Source organism: Hippopotamus amphibius, chromosome 3 (genome assembly GCF_030028045.1).
Source record: "Hippopotamus amphibius kiboko isolate mHipAmp2 chromosome 3, mHipAmp2.hap2, whole genome shotgun sequence".
Taxonomy (NCBI): Eukaryota; Metazoa; Chordata; class Mammalia; order Artiodactyla; family Hippopotamidae; genus Hippopotamus; species Hippopotamus amphibius.
Window position 1 is genome coordinate 73,888,266 of NC_080188.1, and position 27,126 is coordinate 73,915,391.

The 27,126-nt window shown below is 36.4% G+C and overlaps 1 protein-coding gene across 8 annotated transcripts in view; it reads right to left on the reverse strand.

Moving 5' to 3' along the window:
• Positions 1-3,410: 3,410 nt before the first annotated feature.
• INPP4B (inositol polyphosphate-4-phosphatase type II B) overlaps positions 3,411-27,126 on the reverse strand; it is a 746,563-nt gene continuing 722,847 nt past the window's right edge. For all 8 annotated transcript variants that reach the window (XM_057725716.1, XM_057725717.1, XM_057725718.1 and 5 more), the window contains one exon: positions 3,411-7,219. In XM_057725716.1, the coding sequence (XP_057581699.1) occupies positions 7,087-7,219 (133 nt within the window). In that variant the 3' untranslated portion in view covers positions 3,411-7,086. The remainder of the gene's footprint in view (positions 7,220-27,126) is intronic.

Here is a 27,126-nt window from a genome sequence, read left to right on the forward strand (position 1 = left end):
AGTGGAAATGGGGGCTGAGGGCCAGCAGAGAAGCTCCAGTACAACAAGCATGGGGCAAAGGGCTAAGCATACACTTTCTCACTCACTTTTATCAAGAAATATTAAGTCATATTATTACCCTCATTTTACAGATAAGAATGTGAAGATATGGAAACATTAAGTAACTTGACTGATATTCGCATCTATAGTGGGGAATGAGATTTGCATTCGGGCATTCTGACTCAAAAGCCCACATTCCTTAGCCCTGAAGTTTTCTCCTTAGAAATAACATTTGAAGACAGACCTCAAAGGAGGGCATGTCGAGTGAGAAAAGAATACTGAGTGTAGACTTTTGGGCAATTCCTAGAGGTAAGAAGCAAGTGAAGGACGCAGACACAGCAGTTAAATGTGGCATACTCAAATTCAAAGGAGGTGAGTTGCCACCAAGAAGGTGGTGGTTTATGGTCAATTGGTTTGAAAACTGAGAGGTCATCACCCTAGGCAAGAAGCAGATCATTATCCTCATTGCTATTGTTTAATTCTGAATTGAAGGGCTATAGTAATAAACTCATGTGGTTTAGGATAGACGGGAGCTTTTGATAGCTGAGTATCACATTCTTGGTATGCTACCCAAGTGTGCTCTCCTCTCTCATTTTACCTTTTAGTTAAAATTTATTTAAAAATCTGTTCTTGGGTCACCCTTATTCATCAGGATCATTGAGAGAACAGAGAACTCAGTTTTCATTGTTGTAGGAAGCCACAGACCCATGCCCACGTGGCTACTTTGGCTTAGTATGGGTGCTGGCTTGACATGCTCCAACTATTTCCATCCACCCTCTTGACTCGCCTCTCTGGAGAGACCAACCTGTAGCTCTGGACCAAATTTTCTGAGTCCCTTGTTGTACTCTGATTTTGTGCACCTATGTCACTTACGACACTCAAGGAACCTTGGCATGGATGTTTAAGACAGAAGTGTACTCTTACTTCACACAGGCCGCTCTCCTGGTTTAATGGCGGGCAGCATTTTGCTATAATTCACTATGCATTGTTTCCCCATGGGGCTCCCTCCAGCTTTGTTCCTGCTCAGGTGTAAAAGACACATTAGTGTGAACACAGGTGGATGATGATGACATTATAGAAAAGTTTCTTGAGGCAGGATCAGATACATTCTTGAAATTTTCCAGATGGCAAAACTTCTTTCTTTCTTTACATGCAATCAAGAGCCTCGTTTGGTTAATTTTCTTTTTCTACAAGATCAAATTAAAACTCTTTGGGATTTACCTTCTACTATCAACTATTATAATGAATTATAATTGATCAGATCCAAAGAGCCCATAAGGAAAAGTTATCTCATGTGCTCAAATGACTAATATCATCAGGATTGCAAAGATCAGTGATTTGCCCAGAGTTGAAGCATTGACATCTGGTTCTTGCATCTTTTAAAATTATGATCGATTTTAGTCCCACAGAATAGCAACCCTGAAAGATGTATTCTGCTAGTAAATATGAGACTAACCTACTATCAATATAAAATTTGCACTGTAATTGTGGTTCATCAGAAAATTAGTTTATTCTCTTTGAAATATTGTTTAGGCTACCCTACTGTTATTTTAATTAATTTTTAGCTATTGATACATTGACAAAAATGAAAAAAAATGTATAATTTGACATTTGAAATGAAAAAGACAGAAACATAAAAAATAAAAATCACATTTATTTAAACAAAAATATACACACAGTGTACAATGAATATGGTTTACACAGAACAATAAAACAAAATGATATTTCTTCAAATGCCAATATAAAATGATCTAATCTATTTGTGCCTCATTTCCTGGGACTATACATTATTGGTTGATCTAGAATATATATTTAACATTAAAAGAAGACAAATGCCAATGTCTCAGATAAGTACCACAAGAATCTGAAAATCAGATGCTAGGTTAAATAAAAAAATAAAATATTCATATGAGTATATGTGTTCAAAGGATTGCACATGTGCCGTAAAATGGGAGTGTCTATACAGTTACAGACACATGGAGTCTGCCTTTTAAAAGCCTGAAAGCTCTTTGACATGAAATGGCTTTTAATATTGATAGCGATATGAGAGCATCATAAGAACTATATAGATAATATAGCAATCTTGCCAATATTTGAGTCAATATTGCCTGCTAGTCAATAAAACCACACCAAGTCATCATTGAAGATGTATTGCTGAGTTGTAACCTTTTATGGCCTTGGAGTAATTTTGATGATTTTAGGAAGATTGTGAATGTATTCATACGGTGAGTGTGAAAGTGCAACATCTTAAAATAATGGCTTATCAGACAACATCACTTGTATTAGGTCTTCTCTCCTTTAAAGTTCAGTCTCTCTGGATATTATACTTCATTGTGAATTTTATTTTCCTTTTTAAATTTAAAATTCTAAATATTCATGCAATCTGTAAAAGTTCAAGCTCAGGACTGCCGATGGCATGTACATTTTTAAAGTTAATACTACCTTACAATTTTTTCCTACCTCCTTGTTACTAATAGCCAGATATGACTTGTTTCTTTGACATCAGAAATGTTTTAGACTTCCTCTTACTTGCTTAGAAATAAAATTAAAAGAGTGATTAATGTACACTATGACTCAGAAAGGAAAAATCCTAATTTCCATACCTTAACTTTATACCTAACTTGTCTGCCATATTTTATCTAAAACATTAACTGTATTTTTCTGTTCTTAAAGACAGTTTTTGCTAGAGCTAGCATCTGTTTGGAAAGTTCTAACTTAAATCTTCCAAAGAAACAAAAGATCTAATACATCGGTACTTTCTTTATAAAGCAGTGAAACATAAATATGGGGGGAAAAAGCATAGCTCTTGCTGATTGCTGCTGGGCTAAATGAATGTGAATTCTGTGAATTCACCTAAAATTGTCAATCCACTATACAACTCTCAGCAAACCATTCTCTTCAGTAGCACATAATTTGTAAAGCCTCCAGCTATTAGGGGATGCCTTGTGTTCAATACATTTGCTTCCCTCTGCAACAACTGATCACAATGTTTTCTCAGACCAGTTTCTTAAATCGTGATAAAAGTTAATTTATTTCCCAAAGGATTACAAAAGCTGCCCTGTATAGAGAACTAAACCATTGATAGACCATCCTGTTTGGAAATCAAACACCTAAAACATCTGTGTGATTTAGTGTGCTGCCAGAGTTTAATTTGTTTAATCTAACAGTTTGGCTTTCAATTGAGCTATATTTATTAGAATTTGGGCACGGTAATATGTTACCGTTTTTCTTCCTTTTAGCAAATGCTAAAATTATAAACTTAAAAGTGTATACCAAAGCACATTTTTAGTGATACGCTAACTAGGCTAACATTCCCCTGAATTTAGCATGAAGTTGTTATTACGTACTGTGAAGCTGCATTACAGTGAAGCTGCACTGCTGAGGTTTCTCTTGCAGAACATCATACAGAGGTGTTTTTAAAACACATCATTATGATTAAATGATTTAATTATGAATGATACAAACATGAAATATTACTTACAGTCTAATAGGAGTCTTTAAAGAGGGTAAAAACCAAATCAAAATTGTAGCCATATGAAGATGAGTGATTGCATTTTATATCATTTTAATAATTTAATACTGCTTCCAATTACTGGTTATTTTTTGGAGAAAAAGTGATGGTGACATTCAGCTGTGTGCTGGCAAATGTTTAGCAACTGGCTTTGCCAGAGTTAAAAGTATGGTTTGGTAGCATTTGGCAGTTTCTGTGGTGTTAACTCCCACTGTGATCAATTTCAAGCTACCGATGAGAGGCACAGTTAGCACATTATAATATTGTGTTTCCACTGTACAGATACAACTGACATAAACAACCTCAAGAGCAGAGGTCAATAGTAAAATGTAGAAAAATAATTAGGAATTGGTAAGTTTTGATTATTACCTTTGTTTTTAATAAAATTTATTCAGTTGTACTTTGTAATTTAATATTTAATGACGGCTGTGTTTTAACAACTGGCTTCCAGAATTTAATGGTCAGCTATCAAGAGTCAGCATGAGCCAGTTTCCAGCACACCACTGTCATCCTCTTCTGCACGTATCATACTTTACACAGAAGGGGGTTTGATTGGCTTGGGAAGAAAAGCATTGCTCTACACAAATCCTTTTCTCTTCCACTGTTTTATTCTATATAAAATACCGTACTTAGTTGAAAGAAAAAAAGCGAAGTATCCTTCATCCAGATGCTAGCTTTTAAGACTTCACGGTTCCTCAGAAGAGGTGTTAGTCTTATAAAGTAAGGGCTGGAGGTTAGTTACCTGGCCTCCTGCTCTAACTGGGCAGTTGGTCATTTCTGTACAATTTGATAGCAGCATCAGATGGTTGCTCTGACTCACTGGATTACTGGATGGACCAAACTATTCACATCAAAGGATTGTTTTGGCAGAGCGTAGACAAAACCCAAGGCAATATTTACAAGAAAGAAACAACCACACAAGAAATAAATGAATGGGTGCATCTAAAAGGTGGGTCTGCTTCAATTAAATATTTCAAACTTTTGTTTTTAGCAGAACAGTTTCAGGCTCTGGATTTTTGGTCACTGGGTCAAACATAATTAGGATCCCACCCTCCCCTGTTTTTAAATATGTTTTCTGGAAGACTGTAAATAGCTAATACAGAATTGTTATCTACATTTGATGATATCAGAGGGTAAACGTTTTTGAGCAAAAAAAAATTATCTTGTTTGGAAATGTTATTTTCTTGGTTCAGTTTCTGGCTCAACGTGATCTTTTAAAATCGGGTGACTGGTGCAATCTTTTCAATGAAAATGGAGATAGAAAAGCATGCTTGAGCCTGTGTTTGTACAAAAGAGATTTTAAAACTTTTTGTTTAACATTTTTCTCTTTGATTTAGAAAGCCTCAATAAGTTAAGAAATAATGAAGTAGTTTTCCAAGGATGCTTGGACACAGGAAAGGAGCAACACTGTTGTCAATATGAAACAAAAACTTTCATGACGAAATCCACTTTGAGAAGTGTGCACAATATAAGCTTCCAGTAGGGAAATGCTGATGATTATGCTAATAATAAATGAGAACTTATATTTGTATTACAGTAAGCTCTACTCTTTGAGAACTTTATATTAGTACGTAATAAAAGAGAAATCTTTGAAATGTCTTCCCAAAATAGAAAACCCTACTGTTGTCCTTTCTAGTTAATAAATACTTTTCTATATTTGCATCAAGAGGTTTCATTTTTAAAAATACAAACAAAAAGCTATTGTTTATAAGAATATTTACAAGATGATAAATCACAAGGTATCTTGGAACTCAGACTATCGTTTGATATACTGAATGAGGCTTCATAGTTATTCAAGGAAACCTCTGTCATCCCAACGTCTGTACCTTAAATCCAGTGGGATAAGGAAAATAATCACAAATCCTGCCATTTTCAAGTGAAACTAAACAATTCAAAGATTATATTTACTCAGTGAAATGGAGAATGAGGGATAAAGGAGAACACCAAGATAACCTATCCATGAATAGATCCACAGTACACAGCATCTTTTTATGAAAAAGGCTGCAAATAGTTTGACAACTGCCTCAAGTATAATGCCCACAAGTCCTTAACTAAAATAATGGATTGATAATTCTAGCATTAAAAGCCCCAAAGGATTATCTAAAATTGCAGTAATTTGAAAAACCCAATATAAGCCTGGAGAGCTGTTTGGAATCTTTATGTCAACAGGCATCTTGGTTGAGGAGCTATCGTATTAGCTATGGAAACCCCTAAGATCATCCATTGAATGGGGTCATAGCTAAGATGTGTCTGTGTAACAGGCCTCTGGCATTTCCAAGGAAGATTTATGCTCTGGATGGTATGTTCCTCTGATGAGAAAGGAAAAAGAAGGAATTAAAATTTGGTGAAAATAAATTTCATTTGTTCAGATCATTGTACTCTAACCTTCAATTACAGCAGTAAATGCCAATTTCTATTTAACGAATTAGCATTCTTCCCAAATTTTCATGTATATATTTAGTGTGGCAATATAGAGAACAGACAAGCCACAAGCTAACAAGGTAAGAAGAGACTGTAACCAGGGTTCTAAAATTATCCAGCTGGGTAATTGGGGGCATATCTTCCTTGTACTTTAATTTAGCTATTTATAAAGGTGTTACACATGGTGATCTCTAAGGCAACTTCTGATTTGAAGTTTTGGAAAACTTTCAGTGTTATTTTACTAAATAAGAGCAAATATGAAATTCCATTTAAGAGGAATAATTGTTTTGGTTTATCATTAGTTATGGTTTAAAAGGTTTATTCACATATACTAATCTATGCCAGACAATGCCTACTTACACCTTCTACATTCTATACCAAGATGACTGCTAGAAAACACCTCAAAGACATTTTACAGTCTTTCATGAACTTTACATAAAGTTCAGGCTGATGGGGGACTATCGAACCTAAGTCAGAGTTTTGGAAAGACACTATGCTTTCGAGAAGTATTTTTACTGCTTCGCTAACACTGTCCATCTACATGTTTAGGAAGACCTGTCACACCTCCACCAGATGACAAATGTCTTTACAAGCACATATAAACTGCTTCTGTAGTCAAGATCATGAGTTAACTCTCCCTAGTCTTAAGTCACTAGAAAAATATTTTTTTTAAAGCCCACAAATGGGCTGTCAGGTTTATGTGTAAGAAAGGCTATGAAATAATATCTCAAAGTCTTGCCCCTTTACACTCTCCTATCATCGCTTTGGAGGAGAGAATGCCACTCTCTGAAACACTCCCAGGCCCCCTGTAGCAACCTAGGTTTTCTCAGAAAGTCTTTCACTGAAATCCTCCATGAATGAAATGTACACGTTCGGAGCTGATCTCAACCAGTGAGAATCATTACATAGAAGCTTAGAACTAGAAACATGATATGATTTAAGCTTTGTTTTCTTTCAGCGTCATATGCTAATAACTAATTCAAGTAATTCCTAGATTTGGGCAAATATCCCTGATCACCTCCCTCCACAAATTCATGACAATGAAAACATAAAGAAGGTAGAGATTATCCAACGGAAGCGTATTTGTGTTCCTGTTTATTTACATGTTGGTAAACTTAGGTGTCAGCTTTTCCATAAGTCCCCTCTGGAGGTCTGTAGTACTTGGGGAAAGCCATCAGCTGTAGCATGTTGAAAGCATACTTCCTGCATTTGATATTCTTCAGTACATTTTCTATGCGGCATCCTTCTCTGGTGAAAGGGGAAAAAGGACAACTTCATGAAACACAGAATAAATAAATATGCTTTATTTGTTCAATGCAGAGTTGCAGCAACAGTCCAAGTAAAAATAACAAAGATTCAACTCTACATTTTTTTTTTCACAAATGATGATACATCTTACAAAATTAAATCCTAGGCCAGGCCCAATACCATTATTGCCCTCGGAAAAAAAGATGAGTAGAGTCCCTTTGCTCTTAACATATATTTAATAAACTCTTTAAATATAATTTGCTCCACAATACAGCTTCATTTTTGTTTCATAAATATATCTGCCTTTTTTATAACTTTTCCACAAATGAATTTCTCAGTCTCTTTAAAACACATGAACATCTACACATAGCCCTAAGGATGTAGGTTCTAGGAATAAGGCATTTAATTTATTAAGTCTGGCCCTATAGATTTTTAAAGGAAAGTTTCATCTCTATTTGACTGCATTATTTTAGCTGTGCAACGAAGAGGAAAATGGCTTTCCAAACAGCCCGGTCCAAGTTTCAGCTTTATCAAGAGGAGCGCTTGTGTACAGACAGTACAAAAGTCACAGGTGCTGAAAATGGGCCATCGAGACACAAACGAGACTTTGTTAAAAAGAATAGAAAATTACTCTGAGAGCCAAATCAACCCAAACCATACTTACAAACAGGTTCATTTAATTACAAAACATAAATAGCCATTCTCTCCAGAAAGTTACTTGACAGAAAAGGGTTAACTGCAGCAAAGGAACCACAGAACTAACAGGTTAAGAAATCAAACAGAAGGTTCTATCAGCTGATGGCGACAAGGAGATGAGCACAGTGGAAATCAACTCTGGAACCTCCCACATCTCTAGGACTTGTCTCAGGGTTTCAGGGTGTTGTGCAAATTCAGTCTTAATTTCTTTAAATAAATTTAACGGGAAGAGGAAGAGGAGGTGCAGAACTTCAAGCTTTCAGGATTCTGTTCTTTGTCTTATTCCAAAGACAGGAATTTAAAAATTCTTCTTGAGCTAGTTTACAGTGGGAAACACTTCTCCATGAACAAAAGAGCGAAATAATTCACTTAATGCATAGTACTTCTTATTTTTTTTTAGATTTTAGGAGAAACAAATAAAACACTTACAATTCAAACATTTGTTTTTTTGTTTTTAAATTCTGTGAATCTGAAAATGTAGAAATTACAGCATTGTCCCCATAATTTAAAGTCCATTGTCAGTTGTAGAAAAGAAAGAAATACAACATAAAACTTATTGGTATTTGGCTAAGAGTAATGCAAGACTTAAAATAAGCCACACAACTAGCAGGTGTGAGCTGACAAGCAGCAAGGCGACGGGATAGAAGTGTCGAGAAGTTGGCTTGTTATCAGTAAGACAGCCTGTTTCAGGATCATCAGATTCATTCAGTGCTCCCTGGGTTTGTCTGCTGTTAAACAGGGAGGGGAGGTGGGGAGTTAGGGGAGAAAAGAAAATAGTACAGCATTCACACAGTAAAGAAACTCAACCTTAAATATCCTGAATTACAGCACATTATCTTATATAATACAGCAGTTTCAGATGAAGTGTTTATGCTAAATAGCCCCAAATGCATCTTGTCTATTTTTTCTAACTGGACTACATTGACAAATGTATTAAAAAAGAAGATCCCTTTTGTTTTCTGTGCAAAAAGGAAGAGATGCTATGATGATATTCACATGGGTTGAATATGTACGCACGAAGAAGAATCAAAGAAGCATAAAAGCACCAATAGACTACATGAAGAAAACTAAAATATGGATCAGCCCATAAAAAATAATCTGATAAATACATCTTTGGAAAATGAAATGAGAAACAGTATGTAGTGAAGGAAACGGACGTGTCTGGCACATTTAAACACACTGTCTACTGTTACTGTACCTATATAATGTATTTAGAGTTATAAAAATGATTTATGGAAATGGCTTGGTATTTAAAATGAATGAAACATCTGACATGTCATCCTTGCCAGCCATAAGATTAGTTTAACAAAACCCGACTCAGCACCCTTTCATCGGTTCAGCTCATAAATTACGTTGTCTCCTGCTCATCTTCCTAATATGAGGCCACATCTATCTCCTATGGACTCCTGATCTTAAAAGAGATCCATATTTGCAGAGTGAGATGTCGAAAAATAAAAGATTCTAAATTTCCAGGTTGTGTATTCTCCGTGTAAGTGAAAAATGAGCATTTGTAATCAGGCTTAAAAGCAGTTCCAATTGTGGCACATCTGAAATATGCCACACTGATGTAAGTTGAAAATACAAATTCTTTTCTATGGTATAGGTCATCAGTATTCAGAGTATTCAGAATTTCAGTCACTCTCAGATGTCAAGGAGTTTTTGGTCTCTATCAGCTCCTCCAGGTTTTGAGGCAGAAAACCAGCTGTTGCTCCATCTATGAACAGCACTGTATATGCAAAGGTAACTTCTCAACGAGCCCCTTAGCATCCATGATCCCCTTTCAACCAGTTGCAGCCTCTGAAAACCTCCTACACAGAGATTTCTGAGCTGGTGTCAACCACATCCAGTGCCCACATGTGGACAAACAGCAGTCGTGATTATTTCAAACAGCGATCTGACTTAGTTTAAAACCCCAAATCAGTCACACTGGGCTGAGCTCTGGTGTTTCCTTGCTGTTTGGTTAAGACCTGAGGACTATGGAGCCAGTGACAAAGCGAGACAGAATCTTCTCTGGAAAATGAGTGGTTTATTGAGTGAAAGGGAGGGTTGCGTAATTCCTATTGTCAGTTGTACTTGGTTACTTGTTCAACTTTCTGCTGCTCACTAGGTAGGAAATACACAGTAGATGTTAAAGTATGGATACCTTGAACGTGACTAAGAAAAGCTTCCTTGTCCAATATTACTTCTCTAATATCATCTTCACTAATGCTCCCTTCTGTCCATTATTAAGATGAAGGTTATTTGTAGCAAATCTTAAGTTTGTTAAAACCGTGGTTCCTTTCCAATGATCCTTGTTAAGAGAGAAGGATAGTATTTCCTGTATCATCTATCCATCTGTCATCTATCATCTATCCATCTATCTATCATCTATCTATCTGCCTACCTATTATCTATTTATCTATCATAATATAAATATTATATTCTGATTACAAATTTAGGTTAAATATTAACCAGAATCTATCAATAATAGTATAGAAATACTCTCTCTTTCCCAGTGGGGCCGCCTGTAGACAGGCTCTGTCTGAGGAACAGATGACTGGCCGACCAGTTACAGAAAGGATCTTGTAACCATCCTTACTCCAAATACAGGGGACTCATGCATACCAGATGGCTTTTTTTCCTACAACTGCCAGGGTACATTTAATATTTTCCAAGTCTGCTTGTTGAATATACCTTCCAAGTGAAAGTACTACATTAAAAGATTGTTTTGTTTTGTTTTTTGAGGGGCAGTTTTATAATTGAATTAATTGTTGCCTACTAACTTCAATCTCTGGAGATTAGAATAATATATTAAAAATGCCTTTGACGCAGTCATTCTATTATTCAGCTGCAATTTTAAAGCAACATAATCTACAAGGCTGCCACAGCATGTAGAGCTTGAGGCCCTGACTAAGTCAGCAAGTGGACATAGGTGCTCTTGGGGCTGCTTCCTCGCTTCCTGCTAAGAACAGCACAAATGATTATTTCTTCAGGGCCACAAATGAATTTTTCAGCACTCTGCAAGTGTAAATGCAAAGGATGTGCTAAGTAATAATATTAGTAATTTCCTCCCTGGGAGATTATGACAAATAATTAATTAGTGGCTGCCTTGCATGGTACCCTGATAATACAATGTCATTAGTTTTAGCCATCACTGACTGGTAGATCACCATGGAAGCAAATCACAATATTGTCTCCACTGAAAATGTGACATGATCAGACATTTAAGGGCAGTTACTGAATCTGCAGGATAGAAAATGATTTTTTTTTTCTTCAAAGACCTGTCAAAGCAATCACTTAAAATAGAAACAAGTAAAAGGAAATGTCTCACTCTTAAACACATCACTGCCTACAGGAGACATTTCCTGAAATAAAACCCAATGTGCGTGACTTGATGATATTTGTTCATTTCCCCCTCTTTTCTGTCAGCAACTACTGCTATATCCTAGATTGCAAGCCCCCCACTATAGGTATTCTCTCAAAGCATTCAGACCTCTAAAAATAAAAGAGTCCTCCTATCACCCTCTGCTGGCTGAACACTCATGAATAGTGTTGCTATTTGATATTTTGTTCCTTTAACCACTATAGCTCTTCAAGCTCCCCCAAAGGAAAATTACCAATTAAAACTGAATTGAAAAATCTTTCATTCTGACCAGAAAGCTGATTTCCTCCCATCCTAATATGAGACCATTTCACGTTTAAGTACATCCAAGTTTGGAGCTATAGGCATACCATCTTGAAATGATAAGCTAAGATTTTAGAGCTAATATCTTACAGAGCGTTATTTGAGTCTACATTCATCTGATAAATTGATCTTAACAGAGTACCATGTTTTAGGCTCTAGAATGTTGGATCGTGTCAGATTTTGAACTGGCAGATCTGTGTAAAAATGAATATAATGTAGGTCTTTATCAATAAGAGCTTCGAGAGTGGTACCTACATCATAAAATCAGAGATTCTCAAATGTAATGTGACTTTAAAAAGTCTTCAAGTTGAATTACACATTTTATAGATGAGAAAATAAATTTAAATGCTTTGCCTAGGCTTATACAACAGCAAGCTGCAAAAAAAAAAACCCTGAGTATGTAGTTTGCCTGGTTCACAGTTTGCTTAAATGATAAAAAATAAGAGGAGAAGGATTTTTTGTTTTCACTTTAGATCAAGGTCCAGAGTGAAATTTAATGGCTCCAAATAATCTTAGATGTCAAATTATCTACCAAAACTTTCCAAAAATTTAATTTATAATTAGCATATTGAAAGTATATTTCCAAGACTTTTGAAAACCACTGTGCAACTGTTTAAACAGCGGAAAATTTTAATAAAAGAATATCCAGGTTGGGATAATTTCCACTGGCTTAGAAGCAAGATTAGCCTTGGTGGCCATGAATGACCAGCCAAATTTAAAATGCTTTCTTCATTTTAATTGGATTTCAGAATCTATTTCAAAATACATTAGGTCAACCACAGGAAAAGCCCCTAACTTAGGAAATTACTTAGAAGACATAAAACAATGTCACTGCTTGGAATGTCTAGATCATAGAGCTTCCAATAATCATAGACAAGTTTGCTACAAAAGAGCAGGATTAAGCAAAATCACATTCAGAGGAAGCAGGAGTCCTCCCCATAGAACATGGCATGCAGTTCTGGACATGACATTCTAAGGGGAGGGCTACTGTGAACTAGCGGATATCAGAGTACGGTCACCAGGAAGACGATAATGGGCTTGGGAACCTGGCAAATCAGAAAAGACTGAAGGCAATGAGAATGACAGGAATTCCACTGGCTTAGAGAAGAGGAACATTTATGATTAAGTGGTTGTTGATTTCAGGTAGTTAAAGATTCAGTAGTTTAAAGTCTGGGCAACCTGCAAAGCCATGGAAGTGTCTGAAGTGAAGAAAGAGATCTTCCATGTATCACATCCAATCGTGTGTTAGCTGTTTTATAGATATTATCCATTCATTCCTTACACACAGTCTGACTGGTTGGTATTATTATCTCCACAGGCTAAAAAAGATTATAAAACTTGTTCAAGTAGCAGACAGGGAATTTTTATCTTTGTCTGTTTAATGGAAAAACTATATTCCTTTCACTTTCCGATTGGGATACTTTAAGCATAGATTTCCCACTACTTCTCAGAAACTGGCAGGTGTGATTTCTTGCTAGTTGCTAGATTAGATTAAACAACCTCTAAAATTACTTTCATCTCTACCATCCTGACTCTTTGATTCTATTAAGACATAAGTGCACACTCTAGACATGCATATTTTTTCTACTAATAGAATAGGTGACAGTTCAGTAAGAAATAGTTGAGGTATGGGGCAAAAATCAAAGAAGGCAAAGTATGTTGACATTGTATTTAGTCTCTAAAGTGGTTCTTGCTCATTCTTATCTATTTTCAGAATTAGGGGAAAAAAACCCTGACATATTTAACTGTTTAATTTCTCCCTGGTATCACTTTTTGCATTCTTCTTCCAATTTCACTCATTTAATTTTACAAAGTACCTGGAAAATAGGAATATCTTCTTGTCAGAAGAAGCAAGGCTCCAAGCAGTGATACTTTCACATAGTATTTAACATTACTTTGAAGAGAAAAAAAGTGAAGATGTCCAGAAAAACAACTCAAGAAAAGACAGCTAAAAGTGTTTTATAAAAAAAGTTTAAAAAGGAAAAGAGAGAGAGCGAGAGAATGAGTGCAAAGTATAATTGCTTCCATTAGACCATTTTCAGAGAATTTATTCCAGTTTTGATCTTCAAATTTTAGCAAAGGCGAATACTTGGATGAGGTCCAGAAAGAAATATCATAAATGATTAAAGGGCTGAAGAAAAAAAGCTTATGAGGAAGTGTTTAACGTTAATTCTGTTTGAATAAAAGAAGGCTAATATGCGATGTGACTGCTATATTTAAATGTATGTAAGACAGTGGTAAAATAATTTTTGAGGTATTAAATTGTGTTTTGCTCTCTTATATTTTAGACTATAGCATAAAGCATGTGCCCTAGGGATTTTAGCGGTGCTGAAAACAAGAGCTGCCTGAACTAAATAGATTTGGTATTCTTTAATCTTATGACAGAGAAAATGTTGAGCTGTCCATTGAGGGGAAAAAGGATCTTTGAGGGTTGAGAGACAAAAGAGAGAGAGAGGGAGAAGGAAGAAGAGGGAGGGAGGGAGAGAAATGTGGGGGGGGGGTGCCGGGGGGAGAGAGAGAGAGAGAGAGGGAGAGAGAACAGTGACTGGGGAGAAGACAAAGGGACAAAAGTAGGTGTCCAGAAGGTAAAACCCTGGACATTGTTGGTGTCTGTGCCTAGGGAGGGAGGACCACAGAGAGTTGGGGGGGGGGAGTTGGGGAGGGCCACGAGATGCATTTAGGGAAGCTGGCCCTCAGTCATTGGTCCCCTTTGCCAAAGCTTCCCTTGTCTTGAGCTTGGCTTGGATGCAATGAAATGAAAGGGCTTAAAGGTACCATAATGAACAGGAAATGGGTAGATCAGCAGCTGATGACTGATACAGACAAGGCTTCCAGAAGTTTCAGTGTTAGATAAGACCTGTGGCAAAAGGAGAGCTCAAAATAATAGAGACTGACTTTCCACCAGCCTGGCTGGACAGGAACTGAAATGTGGAATGAAGTTTGTTTAAGGAAATTATTTTAAAAGTAAACAAAACCAAATCATATTACCTTATACATACCTTAGCTCGTAAACAGGTAAATAGGGTGGTTCTACACAGAAATAAGTCCACAGATGTGGATATATATCTATAACTCATTTTCTATTTCCCATGCAATGTTATTTGCCTGTCTTTGTACAGGAGTTCCTACAAGATGACTTAGTTTTAATGGCTTCAAAGTAGCAGTCCAAGAGAAGAAACCAGACTAGTCACTAAAACATTCTGTAACTGTGTCTGTGGCTAAAGCGCTTAAAAATATAAACAACCGTGTCTCATTGCTCTAGTTTGTCAGTCTCCTGGATTGGGGAGAACTTTTACACCCCAGTGAAGAGGAAAGTAACAAGCAAAAATATAAGACTTCTAATTCCATTCTTGATAAGCAGAGAATAATGAGGTGAGTTCACTGACAGCCAGCTTTCCTGGTGGGGCTGTTCTTCGCTCCCAAAAGAAAACGAACGTCCATATATGCTTGTGTTATTCTGAAAGTAGGCTGGGAAAGTAGCAGGTATCAGTAACAACAGATTCCCAACATCTATTTGGTTAAGTTTCAATCTTCCCTTTTAAAGGGAGAAGGTTAAGATCTATCCAATAAGATTATTGAGAGATTATGTAAAGGCACCTACCACATTCGCAACAATAAAAATAAGTATTGGGTTGGCCAAAAAGTTTGAGTTTTTCTGCAACATCTGATGGAAAAACCTGAACGAACTTTTTGGTCAACCCAATAATTAGATAAATAAAAAATTCTCTCTCTAGCCCTCCTTTTGCTAAATCTCAGTTTTCGTGCAGACAGGGAGTACCTTGACCAGATGTGCAGCTGCTTAGTTCCAGCTCTTTCTCCTCTCGCTCTCTCTAATGTTGAAGTGCCCCCAGGATTTAGCACACTTTACCTTCCTGTATTATATACACTGCCTCTAGGCAATTTCAACCAGTCCCATGACTTAACGATCATCATATGATGATGAATCTTAAATTTCTCTCTCTACTTTATACCTCTCCTCTGAACTACAGACACATATATTGCATCTTCACTCGGACGCCTAACAGACATTGTAAGGTAATGAAGCATGGCAGAATACGCCACCCCCAAATATGCCACACTGGCATAAGGATTATTTTGAGCTAAAGGCACTTGAAAAACAGCAGGTGCAGGAAGAGTGCTCTGACCTCCCCTTTTCTTCCTGAAAGCAAGAGATAAAACTCCTGCATGAAAGATGCCCTCCCTCTACCAGCAGGAAAGAAACATTCTTATCACCAGAGACGGAGAGTGAATTCTATACAACAGACCTAGATGAAAGAACTCTTATCTTCCTTTAGCCCCTCCCCTCTGTATCTCCATATATTTCAGTTATTTTTCCGCAATTGCTTTTCTTCCCTTAATCTAGTATAAAAGCATTTAGGTGTTGACATTTCTTTGGGTCTTCATTTTCTTGTGAGAATTTCCATGTATATGTAAAATGTGTATGCTTTTCTCCCGTTAATCTGTCTTAGGGCAGTTTAATTCTCAGGCCCAGCCAGAGAACCTAAGAGAGCAGAGGAAAAGTTTTGCCTCCCATTCAGTTTCAAAGTCACATCTTAACTTGAGTCCACCCCTCAGCTGCTATTCTGCATCAGCTCCTCTCTTCCTTCCCATCACAGGAAACGACACTCACCCACTCTCAGACATTCATGTTAAGCACCTCAATTCTCCGTGATTCCTCTGTCTTCTTTACACCCCACATCCATCCATCCATCAACCAATCAGACCACTTGGCACCATCACTGCTATTACCTGTCTGTGACCCTCTGTCATCTTGCTCTTGTACTAACAGAACCCGTTTTCCTGCCTTCGCCACTCTTGCTCTCCTATTAAGTTTCCGTAAATCCTGATGTACCCATTTAGACACATGGCAAAGCAACCAACGCACTCTTCTGGTTGCATCCTAAAACTATTTCCAGAATGAAAATCCAGCTGCATCCCAGCCTCCCACAAAGAGCCAAGCTTGTCAAAAAAAATAGCAGCGGTGCTTATCCGTCTACAAGGAGATGGAAATATTTTCAACGGATCAGCACTAAGACCGAAGCTCCTGAATCTTAAGGAAGAAGTTCAGCTATAATTTCTTGGCCACAATCTCTTGGGTTTCTCAGGTTTGCAATCCCCTCCCACTCCTGCCATTTCTATGGGATTCCAGTCAGCGAGATAAATCCTGCCAACTTTTTTCAGTGATAGACTCCTTCTCTGGGTTTTCCTTGTTGCATCTGAAATGGATGGATATGAGTATAGACTAGTCCAATGTCAGACATCACCACTGCAGTATTGATATTATTAAACTTTCATTTCCACTCCATCTTGCAATTGGATGCTCCAAAAGAATCAATTTATAGAGTTTTTGCCCCTGGAATTGTCATTATCTTCTCTAGAAGGATAGAGTCTCTCTCTTTCTCCCCCTTTCAAGCTTTTCTCATTTCTATTTCCCAACTCTCTCCTTACTCCCACCATCCCAAGCAAATAGCACAATGCTACAATTTATGTTATCAACTCCCGGAAGTGAAGGCTTATGAAAATCCTAGCAAAAGAGAGTAAAATACATTCAAGAATCTTAGAGTGTAGTTTTTGGATACAACAAGTGCATGGCTAAAAACAACAGCTACACAACTATGACAATGGTAGAATATAAAATATAAAATCCACCAAAGAGGAAGAACCCAAAGTGTAACTCAAAGTACTTTACATATATTACCACTAACCTTTGCTGCAGGGATTCAAAGATCGGGGAAAGCATCTTAGAGAAATAAACTTTGTGATGGACAATGATGACAGAATAGAATTTCAATGGCTAGAAATTGGATGGGGTTGGGGGAATGCAAATAACATGGAAAGGCATGGAAACAGGAAAATGTCAGATGCACTTGGGAATAACCCACAGTCTGCTTTGGTTGTAATAATGGGGCAGCAAGGAAATAAACAAAGACAGAAAACTAAAACCAGGATACTTTCTTTTTTGGGGGGCTTATGTATTTTAGACATTTGCTAAAATAAACACATATTTTGTGATAAGAAATTGAACTACATTGTTTTAAAATGAGACGGGGCTATGTCGGTAAAAATTTAGACCTTAGTCTCTTAATGGTGTGTGAGCAAATTCTGAGGACTCATGGGCAGTGGAGTGGTGTGATTAGCTATGTACAGCACCTAACTGCAGTAGGCAGGATGGCTTGTGTTAGGACTGTAGCAGGGAAGGAATAAACCAGAGACAGGGAGATCAATCAGGAGGCTATTATAATAGTCAAGGCAAGGCACTGATTACAGATTGTAAAACACAAGTAATTTGAAAAGTAGACTATGTGTTAAGAGTTTAGGTAGAGGAAGATCAGGGAGAGAAAGTAACAAAAATATATGTTCAGGTTTTAGGGGGAAATGCATTCTATTCAAATATGCTGTTTTTTTTTTTTTAACTTGATTTTTATCTTTTTTATTGAATGAAAGATTCAAGTTCTATAGTGCTTTACAATTTTCAAAAGCTTCACACACATGATTTCATATAGACCCATAATAACCCTTTTCTTCCTCTACTCACATATTGCCACTCTCTCCTTCCCTCTCCCGACTGGTAACCACTAGCTTGTTCTCTATATATGTGATTCTGCTTCTTTTTTGTTATATTCACTAGTTTGTTGTATTCTTTAGGTTCCACATATAAATGATATCATATAATACTCGTCTTTCTCTATCTGAGTTATTTCACGAAGCATAATGCCTTCTAAGTCCATCCGTTTGTTGTAAATGGCAAAAGTTTATCTTTTTTATGGCTGAATAATATTCCAATGTGTGTAAATGCATGTACCTACATATACACACACACCACATCTTCTTTATCTGTCTGTTGATGGACACTTATGTTGCTTCCTTACCTTAGCAATTGTAAATAATGCTGCTTAAATATGTTATGTTTGATACAAGACTTTTAGTCAGACATTTATAATAAAAGGTAGGTCTAGACAGGATCTATACCATAGTTCTATACCGTACATTTGGAAGTTTCCTGCAAAACATGGGCTAATCAGATGAAGTCATCCATGTAGAGAAATATATGGTGAGCAGAGATGAGGGCTCGGGGTAATGCCTGTATTTGTAAGGCCAGTGAGGAAGGAGGCAGACAGCAGAGAGCGACAGCGACATAAGAAAACAGTCACAGTTTCAAAGAAAGAGGATGTAACCAATATGTCATATGGAGCAGAGAGGTTGCAAAGTAAATAAAGGTCACTGGACTCCATAATTATGTGACTTGAAGCCTTTGACTTTCAGTAGAATTTTAGAAACATAAATTAGTTTACAACCAACTGATTACTGAGTGGCAAAGAATGGGAGGCAGCATTTTATTCTATTTTAATTGCTGTGTCTAGAGCCTTGACGGTAAAATAAAGGATGAAGAAAGACAGCACAGAGGCTCAAAGAGTCAATAGGATCGATAAAACTGTTTTGGGATATGTGAGGTGGATATGCTTGGAGGCACAGAGGAAAGAGAATATGGGGAAGATTCATGACAATGGGATAGTTGGTCATTTTCTTTTTTCAGAAACAAATAGATATTTATGGGTTGAGGACTAGCTACAAAATAGGGACCTTTCACTGTTTATCAGAAAGTCCTTACTAAGTAGGAATCTGCTAAACAAAGCATTTCCTGACTCATCTGAACAGGGAATGGAAGGTAAACATGACCTAATTAGAAACTTCATCTTTTTCCCCTTTGTGACACAATCAGAACTTTTCACAATACATTATCAGTGGTTTAGTAAACAAAGCCGAGATTGAATTTCTGATCACCTAACCATTCATGTCACAATAAATTAGAACATCTATGCTTCTGGTAGTGTGGTTGGAGTAGCATCTTTGCATACAATTTTGAAGCCCAATGTCATGTAAGTCCCAAGAGTTTACACTTTACATTCACAGACAAATTTCAGTTTATATTTCTCCTGAACGGATGCCTTTTCATATGGTTCTTTGGCATGAAGCCTTCCCATGATCACACACACATTAAAAACAACTAATTAGAAGCATTTTATCAACACAATTGACTATCAAATTGACTACACCAGAATGTATTGTTCTGCTTCCTTTTTCATTTCTAACATTGCTAATGACCTTTAATTATCTGGCACTTGATATTGTATCCAACATGCTATTTCTGATTATGGCCACTGGGACAGCCTTACAACTGGCTTCCCAGAGCTTTAGTACCTACCCAGAGCTAATACATGATCTCAAAAGACATCCAGCTATCTTCCACTGATACCGTTAGATGTTCCCTCCTGTTTTTCTGTTTAATGCTATTTCTTTTCCTTTTTAAAACTGGTTTGGTACCAAATAAGTTATAGGCAACTGAACGTGGATCTTGATTTATTTCCCCTTTTGACTTAAACCTCTCAAATCCCTCTAAGGACACAGGATATAACTGCATGAAAATATTTCCTGAGATATCTGTGATGAAATAAGTTGGGAAAATGCTGAGTTAAAAACTCAGATAGGACTTTTTATTTACATATTTATCCAGGGTATATTTTTTGAGTACCAACTTTGTGCCTTGAATAGTTTGAACTGACTACAATCTAAGAATAAAAAGAAAGAGGAAGGGGCAGTGATACAGAAAAGTTGATGGATCCTGAAAAGACAGAGGCCCCAAAATTCCTGGCTAAAGAACTTTAACATTACTCTCTTTGTAGTGGGAGTCACATGACTGGAGTTGAACTTCAGGAAAAACTCTTTGGGAGGAATGTGTAAAATCGATTAGAAGGTGAGGGACCAGAGAAAAGAGCTATTAAGAGAATACTGCAGTGGTTGAGGTAAAAAATAATAAAAGGTCTGCAGTAAAGCAAAATAAATAGAAATGAATGAGAGACTACGTATATGATAGATGGGGGTGTGGGGTAAATCAACATCTTGAACCTGCCCTATAAGAATGACAGGCAGAGGCAGTAATTATAAACTGTAAGACCCAGGAGAGAGTATTTTATCTCGGATACATTTTTTTCCTTCTCTGTCCCCTTTTGTAACTAAACTAATACAGATAATCAAACTGAGTCTAACAGAGCCATTATTTCTGTCACTTGCAACCATTTTCTGCAATAATTCTTGAAACGGCTGTGCTGTTTGCCAAACAGATGGCTATCAGGGAGAGTACAAAACACCACTCTGAGCCAACCATAGTAATTGCTTCAAGTTAACTTTTTTGATTAAAATAAAAAAAATGTGTCAGTAGTTTCATTCCAGTAGAACCAAGAGAATTCTAAGGGCCCAACAATTTTCTTTTCTATCCATGTGGTCTGTGCTTTGTTCCACATCCATTAGAAATCACATTCTGTATCGACTCTCTTCTGTTCAACTGAGTAAGGCACAGAGACACAGAGCTTAGAAAAAGGGTCTTTTTTCCTGCTTTTCTCTTGTATAGGCTTTCTCTGAATTGCCTAAAGCTTTTCTACAACTCTGATTATTGGAGCTAGAAGGGAACCTTAGAGATCGCCTCGACCAACCCCTTCATTTTTCAGATGAGGAAGCGGGGGCCTCCAGAGGAAGACCAGGAGCTCATTAGTACTCCGTGGGGTGCAGAGCTGGGATTGTATGCAGAACAATTAGATTAATGATATTCTTCAGTTCTCACACAATGAAACAGAATCTCCTTTAACGCCACATCCCTAATGGAGCAGAAGGAGTCCTTTTCTCACTCCTCAGATTTTATACACTGTGTGGACGAGGAGTCTGGCACATTGCTGTGGGGAAATGCCCCCGGGCTCGGGCGGGAGCAGAGCTGGAGACCTTCCATATATGACTCACTGTGATCTCACTGTTCCTCAGAAATCCCTGTGGCGCTTTGGTTCCATTTTTTTAGATAATTATGGCGTAAAATTAGCCTTTCTGAACCTGTCATTGTGGCTGCTGCTGTTCCAACTTACAAACCACCAAGAATTCCAGGAAGGACGAAAACTAATGGATGGGTTCCTATAACACTCATTCATAAAGCATCAACTAAGCTCATAGAAAGATAATAATAAAGGTTACCACTTATTGAGTGAAGACTATGTCACAAATGCCAGTCACTTTACCCCAATGGTCTCCTTTAACCTTCACACCACTTCTGTGAGGTAGGTACAAAGATCCATTGTGCAAATGGGAAAACTCAGAGATACTAGGTAGAGTATCCAAACATACTGGTAATACAGGAAGAGCTAGAATTTGAATCTGGTTCCTTCTGACTCCTAAGTCTGTGCTCTTAATAACTGTGATATACTTTCCTTTTCTACTTTCTGCATTGTGCCAGAAACTAGGTAGATTAGATTATAGTACCTGTATACATGGCCTTACAGTCTACCCAGGGCAGCCCAACATACCCAGAGTAAGTAGAGAGAAACATGCAGTATTGCTATACATGAAATACAGGTTTTTCTAAAAAAAATGTTTACCAGTTTATTATAAAGGATAATAAAATGGCAACATAGGGTATTTCACATGCTACAATATGAATGAAGTATATGATAATGAAGTTGACAGTTAGGTAAATAGGGTGAGTCCAGAAGCCCCCCCCCCCCCTCAACAGGAGTTTTTGTCCCTCATGGAACTAGGGTGTGTCACCCTTCCAGCATTTGGATGTGTTCACCAACCTGGAAGGTGATCGAATCTCTTTGTTCAAGAGTCTTTACAGAGCTTTATTTCCGGCCCCTCTCCCTTCCAATCCTCTATTCTCTTGGTCTTTCTGGTGACCAGCCCCATCTTGATGCTCTTTACGAGCTCCAGTCTCAGAAATCTCATTAGCACAAACTCCTGTGTGCTCAAAAGGGCTTTCTTTCTCTTTTTTAAAAATTTTTATTTCATATTATATAGAATTTGAAAAAGAATATATACATGTATATGTATAAATGAATCACTTTGCTGTACACCTGAAACTAACACAAGATTGTTAATCAGCTATACTCCAATATACAGTGAAATTAAGGTTTTGAATCTAAAGAGTGCTCAGTGTGGGCTTAGGCTTAGGGTGACCACACATCCCAGTGTGCCTGGGATAGCCCCAGTCTATGCCAACCTCCCCGGCAGGAGTGAGATGCAGGGAAAGAGAGAGGGCATCTAGGTGTTAACAAAGAAATAAAAAGAAAAAAGACAGAGGCAAGGATTTGTGGTGTTTGTTATGTTTGTTCCATGTTTGCTGAATGAGTGTGAAGGGGCACGTACTTATGTAAAAACATGGTGAAAAGATGAGTGAGGGAAACAGGGTGTGGTCCGACAAAGAGATGAGGAAGAGATGAAATGACACTACAAGATCATATGGTTCTACACGCTATACTTGGGTTTCAGAAAAATTAGTCTGAAAATACTATGCAGGGTAGACTGAAGTAGAGAAATTGGAAGCAGAAAAAGCAAGAAAAAGAGTACCGAAATAATCAAGATAGGAGGCAAATAAGAAAGGATCACAGTGGCAGAGAGAACTTGTCAAAGCCAAAGACGTGTGGAAGGGAAGAAATGGCAGAATTTTAGTCAACAGACAAGTAAGTACGCCTTACATCACTGTTTATGATTACGTGGGTCCCAGCGTCTAGACAACATCATCACGGGCAGTGAGAGGACAATGCAGGACTGCCTAGTGCACTCATGATGCTTTGGGTCTGAGGGGCAGCAAATTGAAATAACTACTCTTTGGGCACACGCTACGCAAAGTTTTTATACTCAGAAAAATAAGTGATGGGAGAATTGTGCCATGTAGCACAGAAAGGACAGGCAAGCTGAACTGTTATCACATGCAATTTAACTTCAGCAAAACAGTATCTATCATAAGAAAGCAATTGTGCTAACTCAAATTTTGCTGCTTTTGTTCTGTGTAATTTGTATATTTGCTTTGACTTTCTAGGTGTATAAGTGCTAAAGGCATGAGGAGTTCATACCTGATTTTATGTTTGGGTATATGTAAGTAACATTATACTAAAAATAGTTTACGTCAGAAAGGAAGGTATATAATAATTCTCTCTTCTTAAAGAGGTCAACCCATGACTCAAGTTTGAGACATAGTATCCAACATAAGTAAGATTGTTATTTACATCCCTGGCTTTGACAAGGAAGTAGTTATCAGTGATGTTCAACTGAACAGTTTGAGTGCACTGATGGATGGGAGTCAAACAACAATGGGCTAGGAAGAAAATATGGGATTAAAAAGCAACAGCAGCAGTTGAGACCACATCAAGAAGTGTATATTGTGTATGACAAGTTCTGAAGGAAAACCATAAACTAAAGCAATACAAGCAGTAAAACCAACCATATAAGCTATGATTGATACTCAAGACTTAGTACAATGCTGCACTTGGCTAAAATATGAGTTTTGCGGTTATGTGGTGAACATTAAATATATTTCTTTCCAGAAAGGTGAATATATCAACAGGCAGGATTCAATTTTATGGCCAAATTAATAAATGACAATTTGCAAGATTCATTAAAAGGCAAAGTCTTAAGAAATATGGAAGACAATCCAGGTGCCATATCTAATTACCCCAAACCACAAATCACTTAACAAAAGGTCCATGGATCATATCTATGTGCCATTGATTTAGGAGCTGATTTTATGGCTTTTAGTCAGGTGGTTGAGCTCCAGAACCACATGGCTAAAATAATGACTTTCATTCTTTTAATTCCTTCCTCTAAGTAAAAGCAAATAATTCATTGAAAGCCAGTTGCCAAGAGATTGGTTAGGATATCATGAAAGCCTGACTTTGTATAAATAAAATCCCAAATTAATCTAGGTATGAACTAAGATTCTCACACAGAAACCAGAAGCTGAAATGTCTCAGGATGCTTATGCTTTGGTTTTAGAGAAGTGTACCCTAATGGATTCCATTTTAGTGACACAGGAATTAGCTCTTGCTCTCATTACCTTCAAATACTTCCCATTGGAGAAAGAATAATAAAAAGTAAACAGCTGATTGGAAGCCAGAATACAGATTATTAGCCTATAGATTCCTATTTCTATCAATTATTAGGTTTTTAAAAAGAATTCCCAGTAGATAGCACCGTACATATTATATAGTGATTCTACATTTCTTTATAGCACGGTGCTCATATACTAATAAGACAATCCTGGGTTTGAATCTGTCTTTGCCTCTTGCTACCTGTGTTACTTGGACAAGCTACTTAATTTGGCTAAACGTTCATTCTGTCATCTTTAAAATCAAGATGATAATAATATTGTCACATATAGGTTAATATAAAAGTTAAATACACACACATACATAAACAAACACGCACACATATAGTATATTTAGCCTACCTAACATATATTATGTACTCAATAAATGGTAGCTATAATTATTGGTGTCATTATAAATATTGATGATTATTTATTGAATAAATGGCAATGAAATAATCTACGAGATCTCTCTACTAATGGCTAATGAAAAACATACAATGTAACAAAGAATCATCTCTACGAAAGTTGCAGTGCACAGTAATGATTTTAAGAAAAGAGTATTTAACAATTATTTAAAATAATACTTTGTTCCTATGATTTATGATTGATTCCTATGAGTGATTCTAACAATGTATATTATATTACTCTCTAAATATTTTTCTAAACTTTACAAAGACAAATTTGATGGGCTGTTGGACACTTTGATTCTTTTGACCAAAAAGATATTTTATTTGTAGAATATTGCTTGCTTTTATTATTACACGTGTTACAGTGTTTATTTCTCTTATGTTTCTAGTCCATGTCTAATTGAATCATATATAACAAAAGAACTGAGTCGCTCAATCTTATAATTCATTGCAGTCTACCTGAAATAACTATTTAACTCTGATAATGCTTTGCTATAATACTTTCAATCAAAAATCATTAATATATGTTGGGATTTTTGTTCCAATATTTATATCTTGAATAATTACAAGTATTCAATTTAGATAATGATAATTAGGTTGGATGCAGACTAAATTATTAAAATGCATAATGATTTCTAAAGAGAAATGATGTTGTTCTTTTATTATTAAATTAGTTTATTTATTTCCTAGGAATTCCTTAAAAATTTTTTCTCGGGAAATTGCTACCTGATTACTTAGGTATAATCCATGTTCTTCTATGTTAAGAAATATAAACTAGAGCAATTGCATAAAGGTATAAATTAAACACACAGGTGTGTTTCTCTTCCCTCTACTTCTCCTTTAAAAGGCACAAATTTATAAAATAACATTCATTCTCTGAAAAATCCTACAGTCAAGGAATACATTGAATACTTTCCTTAAATATTATTTTGAAAATAATGCCTTTATCTTATCTACTGGCCAAAATTTACAGTGCTTAAATTGCCTAGTCTCCTAAGACAGAACTTCCCACAGTGTGTTCCACGTGTTTCGATGGATGTGTAGCACTGGGTTAACAAAAGTCAGGTTTCTTTATGGTGGAGTTTTCCTACGACTTTAATATATAAATGTGTTGGGGGTTTTTGGGAGCCAGAAACATGCTAGTTCTTGGACTTGAGCAGGTGTTTCTTGGGAGTTCACTTCATAACTTTTTGTTAAAATGTACCTTTATGTTTTATTCACTTTACTGCTAGTATTATACTTTAACATTATGTTGTATAGTATGAATTGTGACATTCTGAGGAGCTACAGACTAGAAAAGCTTTCTTTTTTCTTTGAACACTTATTTAACATCATAAATGTAACTGGTGTTCAGAGGAACATGAATTAGGAAATGTTGACTTAACGAAAGTTCAGAATAAAGTTTAAAGCCATAGACTAAACAGAAAACTAAACCATTTACTCCAGGTACTATCTGCACACCAAGGTCATGATGGCTCACAAAGTAAGTAGAAAATCAATTCAATCATTAAATAATTCTGACAAAATGTCTTCTTCTACATATATATTTAGATTAGATGCCATTTTGTTTCCATTTTTAACCTAGATAAATGTCTCAATTTTCTTTTCATTTGCTATAGGATGAAATCCAGGGCTGTCTTAAACATGTGTAGATTTAGAACCTATCACTACAGGAAAGCAATGTGGATACTTTTTTATCATAAGTCAAAATAAGACCACTGCTCTCATCTCTTTATTTTCTTTAATAGATTTACTTTGAGTAAAGTATGAAATGATACTAAAAAATACTAAACTGAAATAATACATTGTTCTGACTTCCTTGGAATCAACATTAAAGTCTTTCTTGATCAAGAATAGACTGTTTTATCAGAGTCCCATGATAAAGTCTTTTCAAGTGTTTTATGAAAAAAAAAAAAAAACCCTCATAACAAATTTTGTTATCCTTTAGATGTATTTCTTAAAAACATGATTCATTATTTTTATTATACTGAATAAAGCATTGTATATATAAATTATATAATAGACAAAATATTTCCAATAGACAAGACATGTACAAATAACTTATTTTCCCCTGATTTTCTAAAGAATCTCTATAATTGTTTTAGAATTTCCTAGCAAACAGAGGAACTCTGTTGGTGATATTTAAACACAGTTGTTGGAAAGAAAGTTTCCTCTGAGGAAAGAGGATTAAAAACAAGGCAGGAGGACCTTCCTAGTGGCACAGTGGTTAAGAATCTGC